General features: G+C 31.9%; 1 protein-coding gene, 1 long non-coding RNA gene and 1 other non-coding gene across 5 annotated transcripts; 1 reads left to right on the forward strand and 2 right to left on the reverse strand.

Annotated features, from left to right (window-relative positions):
• Positions 1-7,465: 7,465 nt before the first annotated feature.
• Positions 7,466-8,801, reverse strand: LOC106319423. The gene is made up of 3 exons (XR_001265485.1): positions 8,687-8,801; positions 8,082-8,548; positions 7,466-7,916 (listed from the first exon to the last, which is right to left on the reverse strand). It is a non-coding gene; the product is annotated as an uncharacterized LOC106319423 (long non-coding RNA).
• A 252-nt stretch (positions 8,802-9,053) lies between these two features.
• Positions 9,054-10,806, reverse strand: LOC106319424 (elongator complex protein 1-like). 3 transcript variants are annotated; one of them, XM_013757741.1, is made up of 5 exons: positions 10,659-10,806; positions 10,357-10,563; positions 10,141-10,269; positions 9,788-9,934; positions 9,054-9,409 (listed from the first exon to the last, which is right to left on the reverse strand). In XM_013757741.1, exons 2-5 carry the CDS (start codon positions 10,522-10,524, stop codon positions 9,146-9,148), a joined length of 708 nt encoding a protein of 235 aa, XP_013613195.1. In that variant the 5' UTR covers positions 10,525-10,563; positions 10,659-10,806; the 3' UTR covers positions 9,054-9,145. The 3 variants fall into 3 exon arrangements, with proteins under 3 accessions (XP_013613195.1, XP_013613194.1, XP_013613196.1); XM_013757740.1 differs by lacking the exon at positions 10,659-10,806 and having other exon boundaries at positions 10,357-10,611; XM_013757742.1 differs by lacking the exon at positions 10,659-10,806 and having other exon boundaries at positions 9,327-9,409; positions 9,616-9,934; positions 10,357-10,611.
• Positions 10,807-10,873: 67 nt separating this feature from the next.
• TRNAS-AGA lies at positions 10,874-10,954 on the forward strand. The gene has a single exon. It is a non-coding gene; the product is annotated as a tRNA-Ser (tRNA).
• The last annotated feature ends 382 nt before the right edge of the window (positions 10,955-11,336 follow it).

An 11,336-nucleotide genomic window follows, 5' to 3' on the forward strand; every position in this document is an offset into this window, starting at 1 on the left:
AACAGATTTCAGATAGCCCTTCATACGCTACAAAGTATCTCTCACCATTAATTAGCACTGTCCCTTTCAATGGCTTTGCTAAGTTGACTTCGACACAAATTCTTGCAAACCTTGCTCTCTCAAAGTTCAACGTGGTTATGTCTACCCGAACTGGCTTCCCCAAACCCTTAGCAATCCCCATCAGGATCGACCGGTGATAGAAGTTCACTGGGATATTTGTTAGTCTAACCCAGACCGGCGTTGTAGCAATGTCATCTCTTAAGGGATCAAATTCTGGTGACCAAGCCCTCACCATGAGATAACTACCGAAGACTCTCCATGGGCCTCCTGTCAGCGCCGCCATATATTCATCCTCCTTTTCGAAACGGACCATGAAAAACTGCCGGGGCAGGTCCATGACGTACATTGCTCCCTTCGGATTCCATAACTCCCGTAACTTCCTACTCAAGGCAGATATCGCAACACTCCTTCCCAGAACCCTAACGATCATGCACTGTTTCCACATCCCATTCATCGCTTCCAACACCTCTGTCTCAATCGTGATAGACGGTTCACCATCTTCTCCATTAGGGAACTCCACTCGAAGTCTCTCCGTAATAAAGTCATCATCGATCAGTTTCTCCGGAACCGGCATCCCTCCCTCGCTCGTCCCCGCTACCTTGGATGCATACGAGGGCACGCAGTCTGGTGGATCCCCTGGTGGTCTTGCTCTCTCTCCCACATCCATCATGGTCGCATCTCGATCTCCTGACTCTGAAACCCTAGTTTCGCCAATCGCCGAAACCCTAACGCCGCTCATTATTGAATTGTTTATGGTGGGTAAAAGTGGTTAGTGTAAACTTGAAAAGTGGTACTTTGAAAATGGTATTTTTGGTAATTTCCCTTATATAAAATACTTTTGATAATATTTTAATGATAATAACAATTTTAAAAAATTGATTTAATTTTGAAAATTAAATTTAAGAAGTATTTTAAAGGATGTTTTTAAAAATAAATATTCATTTCTATTTCTAATTAAAAAATAAAAATTCTTATCTATTTAGCACAAAAATTATAATTTATTTCATATGTGATTTTTATTTATTTAGACCAGTTAGAAGTCTCACCATTAAAGGGGGTGTATTCAATCTAAAATTTGAAGTGATTTGACTTTTAACGAGGTTTTAGATGATTTTAAGGAATTGCAGAGAATAAAATGATTTTTGTTAAACCACTCTAGAATATCACCTAAAACCATGAGATTTGAGTTTTATTTTTTTTAACTAAGAAACTCCACCCAAACACTCTAAAATCACTTGAAAACTTTAAAACTCCATAACTTAAAATATTTTCAATAACAGTGGATTTCATAGTACTTTATAAAATGTCAAGTTCAATAACACTGGATTTTAAATGAGTTTTTAAAATTCATGTTTCAAAAACAGTGGATTTGTCATTTTGACACAAATTACCTAAAACTCTTAATTGAATACACCCCCATAAATGTTTTTACTTTGTAATACAAATAATTTACACCTTCTTTCATAGATGAAACATTTGATCTTTATTCATATCGTATGTATAAGATTTTACTCTACTATTATTATTGTTTGTCTATTCTCCTAAGTTAAAAAAAACAATTCGGTTTATTATTTAAACATTTATACTAAATTGGTTTAATTAATAACTATATATCAAATTCTCTATTATGTAGGTTCAACTTAATTTAGTTTCCACGTATGTTTCAAATTTAGAATAAAACAAAAATTATGTAAATCGGTATTGTTACATAATAATGTTTTCAAAATAAATTTTGTTACAAAAAAAAATATAGATTTTATAATAATAATATTATACGCCACACAAATATTAAATTAGATAATATATAACACCAAATTATATTAATTTATTGATATATTGTATTGCATAATCTAAAATATTTTACTATTAAAGAAAACCCGCACTATTAAAGAAAACCTGGACTGTGGTGCGGATCATGATCTAGTAAACCATGTTAAAAAAACTCCGGCCGGAGTTTATGCTTTGAGTTGTAGCATTGCCTACCTAACGGCGATTTAAATGGATTTAATCATCCACAAGTACCCAGATGTATTATTGTCTTGGGATTAGTTTTTGATTAGAATTTTTTTGGAATTCCTATGATTATATAATGAAAAACAATAATGTTTTGCAAATTTATTGTTTGTTAAATTATTATTACTATTCACATGATATCAGTGGCTTAATTAATGTTCTTGATCATTTAATGGGCATGTGATAATAAAATACTCCTCAGTTTCTATATAAATGTCACTTTGACATTTTGCACACAGATTAAGAAAGTGGCGGAAATATATGTAAGTTGGTATTAATTATACCTCTCTGACCAATAGTATTTGAGATTAATAAAATTATTTATAAAATCAATGCAGTTTTCAATTAATTTTCTGTTGAAAGTAAGTATAGTTTGCATTAGAATTGTAAAGTGATATTTTTTTTGTAACAAGAAAAAAGTTAAAATGACACTTATTATAAATGAGAGGGAATGTTATTTTGTTCACTAAGTACCTGTTTTGTTTAATATCATACGCAGCCACTCCATGTTTAGTGATAACTACATTAGTTAACCTCATTTAATGAAAAACTAGATTTTGACATGCGCTTTCAAAGCGCGAGATTTGTTTCTTTTTAAATAAAGATCTTATATAATAAATTTGGTCGGTTATAAATATGGTGTGAAATTGGTTATAAATATGATTAGTTATAAACATGGCAAGCAAATTAATTACGGGTCAAAAACTTTTTAAAATGATAGGTTATAAATATAGCAAGAGAATTAATTAAAAAGAATCTAAATTAGGTAATGACACTTTCTTGTAAATAACTTCAAAAACTATGGGCAGAATCCTTGTAGGAATTCTGCTTTTATAGTATAGATGAATAAGGTTGATGCTGCTCTTATCTTGATATTAGTTGTTGCGGACTACATCCCATTTTTTTTTTTTGAATATTAGGAGGTTCATAGCCAAATTCTGTAATTTTTCAAAGTCCAAAATTACAACATGTAATATTAGTTTCGTTTTTTCGGTTACTCGAACTATGGACCACTGAAACAATGACTATGATCTGTTATAGATGACCCAAATAGATAATGACCACATTACCAGCGGCAGATCTAGGATGAATTTCTATCCGGGGGAAAACGAACAAAACACTAGTAATATATTTATAATTTCAAATTTTCATCCAGAGCATTATTAAAATTTTAAGCATAATTACACCCAAAAAAAAAAAAAATCATGGAGGGCAGCTGCCCCTCCCACTCCCCACCTAGTTCCGCCACTGCACATTACATTTTTCTTTCTTTCTGTATGCAAGGTAATTTTAGTATTTGAGACTTTAATGATATATATATATTTTAGTTTTTAAAATATGAACTATATTTTAGTGTTTCACATATACTAAAAATATAATACATTTTGATTAGAAATACATTATTTTGTGAAAGTTAACAAAAAGTTGGCAAAAGTCAATATATAAATTTAATAAATATATATAATTTTGAATTTGTAATTTATTATAATAAAAATGCATGAAGACGTAAAATGATATTTTTGATATATTTTCTCAAAATATTTATCTTTTGAAAATATAGTTGATATTAAATTTGCACAAGTAAAATAATTTTTTATTTTTAGAAAATATAGGGTAATTGAAGTTAGTAGAAATATAATAAATGTAAATTTTCTATCACCTAAAGTAGTGTATAAACAGTTACAATTTTTCCTTAACAATTTTTGGATAACTATATCTAGTAAGTGGTATGATTGCTAAGGGTGGGCACTTCGGTTATTTTCTCGGTTCGGTTCGGTTTGGTTAGTTCGGTTTTAGTATTTTTCCAACTGAAGTAAACCATAGCTAGCTTGGTTCGGTTTGTGTTCGGTTCGATTTATATTCGGTTCAGTTTGTAATCAGTTCAGTGACCGGTTTAATTAGGTTCTTTTTAGTTTAATTTTTAAGAGAAATTATGTTTTAAAACATAAATTATGTGGAAAGAGATGCTGTGGAGAAGAAATTTTATTTTTAATAAAATTTTATTTGCTTTAGGTTTTATGTTTTAGGTTTAGATTTAACATCCACGTTTACATATATAAGAATATAAGAATACATATTTTTCTATTTTTTTAAATCAAATATTTTGATGATTACATATTAGGTTAGAAGAATATATGTTAATGAATTAAAAAGGGAAAATGTGTAGTTTAGTATTAGAATTTTTAGTACTTATTGATATTACTAATATTTTTAATTTAAATAATTACAAAAACACATCGGTTTCTCGGTTCGGTTTTAAACTGAACCGAACCGAACCATTCGGGTTGGGAAAATTTTCAACCGAATAGTTTGAAATCGACTTTGATTCGATTTGAATCGGTTACAGTTCAATTGGTTCGGTTTGACTCGGTTCAGTTCGGTTTTTTTGTCCACCGCTAATGACTGCAGAGCACATCACAGTAAATGGGAGGATATATTTACAAGTAAAATGCTTAGTAATTATATGGTTATTAGTATTATCAAATTACATTGTAATCGCGATTAATATGAATGGTAAGACCAATTGACAAGATATGATTTTAATAGTACAGAAACGACTCAATGGCACCAAATGCAGGAGATGAAGTTGGATATCATAAGTATTCCAAGACTTACGATTTCAAGAACACTAGAGCTGGACCGCGCGGGTGTATTTTTTTTTACGTAATGTAACTAAATATTTTTTACACCATTATATAATCTACAAAAATTGTAATAAAATGGTGACAAAAATACATCACATAATACATATATTACTGTTACATAATTCCACTAATAGTAAAAGTAAAATGATTTATATAACAGTAAATGTAAATATCACGCGAATATTTGTTTTTGTTTAACCGATATCATTTTTATTTACCCGATATCGAGTTGGCTAATGGTAAAGGAAATGCTAGTAGCCTTTCATTGGTCGGGTTTGATACGCGTTGGAAAGAATTATTTACAACATTTGTGTTCCCAGTAAAAAAGAGAAACGACTTTCATTTTTTAAAAATATACTTTTGTTTTCTATAAATAATATAATATATTTATTTATTTTTCACGTATTATGTATTTTTTATTATGACATTACGCATAATAATTAAAATATATATTTTTACTTTATTTTTAGTTTATGTGTGTTTTGTCCGTAAACTAAAATCTATATGCAAAAATAATATTTGAGATGTTTTGATAGGTTTTTGGTCATAAATGATAACTATATTTAAATTTCCAACCCGTTATATAGGCAGTCTTAATTTTTAATTTCTCAAACCGATATATAAATATTCGTCATGCATTTTTAGTAAAATATTTATATTATACTTATTAAAATGAGTAATTTGTTAGAATGAGTAATTGCATTTATTGTATTTATATTATTATCAAATTAATTTTATTTTAACTTATTGACTTTAACATTTTATTATATGTAGGAATTTTATTTTGTATGAGCTGATTTTTCTTTTTTTAGAACATTGTTATCTTGTCTAAATGCTTTTATTTACATACAAAACTTGAAGAATATTCTTTTGAAACTTTTTGTATTAGAATTTTCTAATAAGAAAAATCTTAGGTTTTTTTATTTTTTTTAATACTACTACTTAAATGTACATGTTATTACCAAATCTAATATTTCAAATCCTTACTAAAGAAAAATAATTTAAGGTAAAATTCAATTGGACGTATGTAATATCATACATAATTTAAAAATAATTTTCTAATAGCATTTTAGTTATATATATCTAAAACAATATCGTCAATTAAAATGGATCTTTTTAAATATGTTCTCAATATTAAGTTTTTATTCCCAAATAAAGCATATCCTTTAAATTTTTTAAATATTGTTAATTGATTTCATTAACAATAAATTTTTGGAAAATGTAATAAACATTATTTAATAGAGGATAATATCCACGAATTTATGGAAAGAGGTTTTTTACTTTACATATTTAAGGTTTATAATATAAATGTGCATTAAGTGTAATATTTATCATGAATTTGTTGTGAAATAGATTTAAGAAAAAAATTAATTTAGATTTAAGTTTATTAATTATTTCAATGACATCGTATTGTAATTAAGTTTAAGTCTTAGGGTTATTTTTTATTTGTAATTCTATTTTAATAAAGTAGATGTTAAAATATGTTATTAGAAGTTCGACACATTATTTAACTATAATAATGATGTTGATGATGTTAACAATTTAACACATAATAAATATATTATTTTTGTTCAGATATGTGACCATGTAGTGGTGTATCATTCATGTAGGTGATAATCATTTTTCCATAATAAAACAATCTATAGAACGGAAAACTTTGAGAACTAGCATAGTTTCCAGAATACCACTATTTTTTTTTTAAACATACATTTTCTATAAACTAGATTAAAACTTTATTTTTCCACTTTACAAAATTTTGTTTATGAACATTCTTAACCTTTTTCATGTTTCATAACTACTTGATAATTATATTGTAAGACTTTTATAAATCTTGTAAAATGAATTATATTTTTATAATATTCTATAGAATTCTATAACCATTTTTCATAACCATTAACATTTACTATTAATTTGAATTTTGAGTAAATGATTTTGTTGTGAACAAACGTGAATTAACTCGAAGAAAGCAAAAGAGAGTAAGAACGTATTGAGGCAAATACCCGTTTAAGGTTTCTTAGGGGGGTTAGTGGGAAGCTAATTCACACAGATTTTAAAAGTCAAGAGGATTTTAATTCTGTAAATATTTTCATTGATTCTGACAATATGTCTTCCCATATTTATAGAAACCATGTATTCTTTTGGTTTGATTGGCGATGACTTATTGTGATTTATGTTAACTTTTTTCTACTATTATTTATCTATTTTCCATATAATATATTTAAAATAAGTATTCAATTATGTTTAAAGAAAATGAGCGTCCTAGAATTGTTCTCTCTTTTCTTATCTCTTTTTTTTTTATGATATATTTCTCTGTTTTTCATTATATCATGTATTAAAATGGTTTGATTGTTATATCTGTTGCTTTCAAGTTTACGTTTGGTTTCATTATTTTATTTGTTTAGACTAGTAGCAAGAAGTTTGATGTTTACCTGTTTGTTTGTGATAAATATTTTTGTGTGTATGTTCTTACTAATATTGATTAACTTCACATAAGATTGCAATGGGTGATAAAGAAAAAAATCAATATACCCTATGGAATTCAGAGGAAACCAAGGTTTTAATAGAGTTGCTTGTGGAGGGAATTCAACGTGCATGGCGTGACAGTAATGGAATAATGAACAAAGCAACGGTGGAACATAAGATACTACCAGTCTTGAACGAAAGACTTGGATGCCAAAAAACCCACAAGCATTACCTAAGCAGGATCAAGTTCCTAAAGGGTCAATATCAATACTATGTTGATTATTATGTGAATGAATATCTTACAAACCCTTAGACTCGTATTTATAGCAGCTTCAAAACCCGATTTACTTTTCTTTATAGGAGGAATACATACTATGTACGACCCAACGAATGTTGAGCTTTTACTGGTGCACAGAGATTTAAGACACTTCAAGATGCAACGGATTTTGTGTACACGTATAAATATAGTATTTCCAAAGATACTACATTAAGCTTTCAAAACCGATTTCACAAAAGTGCCCCCAAATCCTCGTCTTCATCTACATCTACATCAAGATCAATAGGAACTTCAGCAGGAGGATTTGAACTCGGGTCATATAAAGGCGCCAAGTAAGGATGCTGAAGCGCTTCCGTGACACTAATCCTCTTAGATGGGTGGGTCAAGAACGAGCATCTTCTGAAGCAGATCAATGCTAGAACATGCGAATTCGGGTAAAGACGTGAAAATGATATCCCCTGTGAGTAAGGTAACGATTCTACGTATCTGTTAGCTTTAGGGTGCGTGGAAGACCAAAGTCACATATCGTTATTTTTGTTTTGCTAAATTTTGAAAGTCACATATATTTTTTTTTTGAAAGTCACATATCTTTAAGTCGCAGTTTGCGTTCACAAGGGGGTTACCTGGTTTCAAATCCCGGTGGAGAAAGTTGGCTGAATGAATATACTTAAGCCCTCGAAGTAACTACACAAAAAGAAACAAAAATGCAATAAGACAAAACCAACACGAGTTGCTCAAAAAAAAAAGAAGACAAAACCAACAGGACAACAATGCAAAACAGAACATCATACCTGAAACCAGAAGTATTGACAGTGGTCAGAACATCATACCTCAAACACATTGTGGATCTTATTGATCGCCACTCTCTCGTCAGTCTCTTTGTTAACAGATGAGCAGACTACACCAGATGCTCCTCGGCCTATAGGTGTGATAGAGACGTATTCTGTGTCGATCTCGAAGAGTGTTTGCCACATTGAGAAGTAATGCTTCCCTTGATTCTTGACTCCGTTTGGTGGATCAACCTGAGTCGCCATTCTTCTTCCTTCTCATAACAAGATCAAAATCTGATCCCTAGAAGCTCAAAGTTTATCTGTTTATGAAGTTACTATTTCAGATCACTCGAGTCAACATTTTTTTTACCACAAGGGTTGCAAAAGAAAGTAACTAAGTTTGAATCTTGATGATGTTGAGGTTGAGCTGGAACGGTTTGAATTTGAAGAGAGCTTACCTGGTAAGAGTGTTGGAGAGGAATCAGATTTGTGGGTGAGGAAGCGAAGATCGCCGGTGAGATTCGGTGGAGAGAGAGAGAGAGAGAAGAGAGATTTGGTCAAGTCAAGAATCAAGGGAAGCATTACAAAGAAGATAGGCTGTGTCTGTCTGTATCCTCTTTCACTAAGCCCAATTTTATTTGCACTATTATATAAGAGCATCATTATCCCTAAACCCCTTAAAGGGTCTCTTACATAATTTTTAATAGTTTTTAAAGTGTAAAAGTGAGTTAAAAGACTTAGAAACAGATTTGAACATTTAAGTGGTTTATTGCAAGCATCTTAATTATGGGTTCTTAAAAAAATATTCATCACCTTCTAAATGCATTTTGCAACAAAGGTTGAATCATAAAACTACAAAATGATGGTCGAAAAGATAACATATATTCCATTGCTAATCAGCATTTGAACAACCGAAGCTACAAAAATGAAGTAAGTATTAAATGGAACATTACCTGTGTGAGGTCTTGAACGATCTCCTGATGCCGAGTTAAGGTATGAGAGACCATCTCTGAACCACCAGAAGAAACCCATGCTTGCATCTGAGCATTAACTTGTTGAAGTTGCCTTAGTAATAAGTCAATCCCAGCTTCAAGATCACTCTCTTCACCGTCAGACTTTGTGGAAACAAGTCTGTGGTACAAATGCATCTGCTCGTCAAGTTGAGCTTCAATCTTGCTAGCCTGTCAAATCCAAAATGCAGACAACACAAAGCATCTTCATTTAAGTATCAAAAGGCGATTGAATCTTAAACAATGCAATTGTATCCAATAGAAAAATAAATCATCTGTGAGACTGAGAGCTGCCCAAAAACTAAACCCAATGTTTCAAAGATCTCAGACGATACTAGCTTAGCTTCGTAGTTTTGTACTAAAGAAATATCCACTACCTTCCGGAACCTCAGAAAGCGCCCTCTCATACATCAAATCCCAATCATAAGTCATTACAAGCAACAGACCAAAACCGCTAATCAATCCAAGTAGATCTCCAGTAGGACTAGGGGAGAGACACTTGACACCTCCTTCTATATTTCCAACTAGCTCAGTCACATTTCTCTTTACCTCATGCACAATCAGAAGCCCACGAGAAGTCCCAATTAAGAGAGACTCCTTCTCCGCAAGATAATCAAAGGCGGTGATGAAATCTCCTGCCTCCAAATCAATACTGCAGATCTCCACAGGCAAACCCTTCGCACATTCTCTCCCATTCTGACACATTACAATTAAAGACATCAACACAACATAGTTGAAAGGCTTTCGCCAGACCCTATTCATTAACATGTGTTTTCTTCTCTACCAACAAATAAAAATCCTTACTTAAAAGTTCATTCATAAGAAACTTGAATAAAACCATATAAAGACTAGAACTTTTTGTGCCACTCGCTTCCTTATCAATCAAATATAAGATTGCTTACTTGGAAGGAAGAGAGGTGAAGGGCGTAAACGAAATTAGTAGATGATGCGAAGAACAAGCGTTGAGTCTCAGCTCTTTGTAGATCATCTACACTCGCCACGAATCCTCTGTTCAACCCCGAGACCACACTCTGCACCCACAAACCCCACACACATCATAATCAAGAATAGATTCCTCGAAATCAAAGATTGCGTCTAGCTAACTGAATCAGACTCACCATTAACTTGAGTTTCAGAGATTTGATTTCCTCGTTGTCTCTAGATGTCTCCGGTTCGCGAAAGGAGACTTCGCCGACGGTTGATTTCACGACGAGTCTTCTCCTCTCAGGTGCGATTTCACGATGAGCATCGGGGAGGAAGAGATAGACGGTCTGACAGAGCAGCATGGCGGTGGAGTGCGGTTGTTTGAGAGAAGAGCTGATGAGGAGAAGGTAGAAGAAGCAGCCATGGGAGAGGGAGTGGAGAGAGACAGAGAGGAAATGGCGGTGGACTGCGGTTGTTTGAGAGAAGAGCTGATGAGGAGAAGGTAGAAGAAGCAGCCATGGGAGAGGGAGTGGAGAGAGACAGAGAGGAAGGTGAAGAGACGGCTCTTCTGGTACCAAATTAAGAGACGTATCTTCAGTTTATTTGTCTTTTTGATTTTTTTTTAAATCAAATTAAACATAAGATACGCCTTAGATACGGGCGATAATGATGCTCTAATATATTTATAATTTCGAAAAGATTCAATAAGAAGTGGATGTGCCGGAGTGGTTATCGGGCATGACTAGAAATTTTGTGGACTCTGCCCGCGCAGGTTCGATCCTGCCGTTCACGTCTTTTTCAAAGAGTTTTTATTAACGTTCCATTTATTTATGTTAAAAGTTCCCTTGATTTGTGGAAAAAAAAAATAATTACAACGCCAACCGCAAGATTCGAACCTCCGCGTGCCAAAGTATCGATACCGCTTTAGCTCAGTAGCCACTCCGATAGGAAAAGAATGGGGAAAGTGCCAATTTCGACCCCAACAATTTCAATCGTGCCAAATACGACCTGAATAATTGATCAGTGCCAAATACGACCTCAACTCAATTATAATTCAAAAAAACTACCCGAACTTCTTAAAACGTGCCTAAATATACATTGACTCTAACAAAAGTTAGTCAACCGTTAACAAGATAAGACGACGCCGTTTTGATATATATATATATATATATAT

This window comes from Brassica oleracea, chromosome C9, assembly GCF_000695525.1.
Source record: "Brassica oleracea var. oleracea cultivar TO1000 chromosome C9, BOL, whole genome shotgun sequence".
Classification (NCBI taxonomy): Eukaryota; Viridiplantae; Streptophyta; class Magnoliopsida; order Brassicales; family Brassicaceae; genus Brassica; species Brassica oleracea.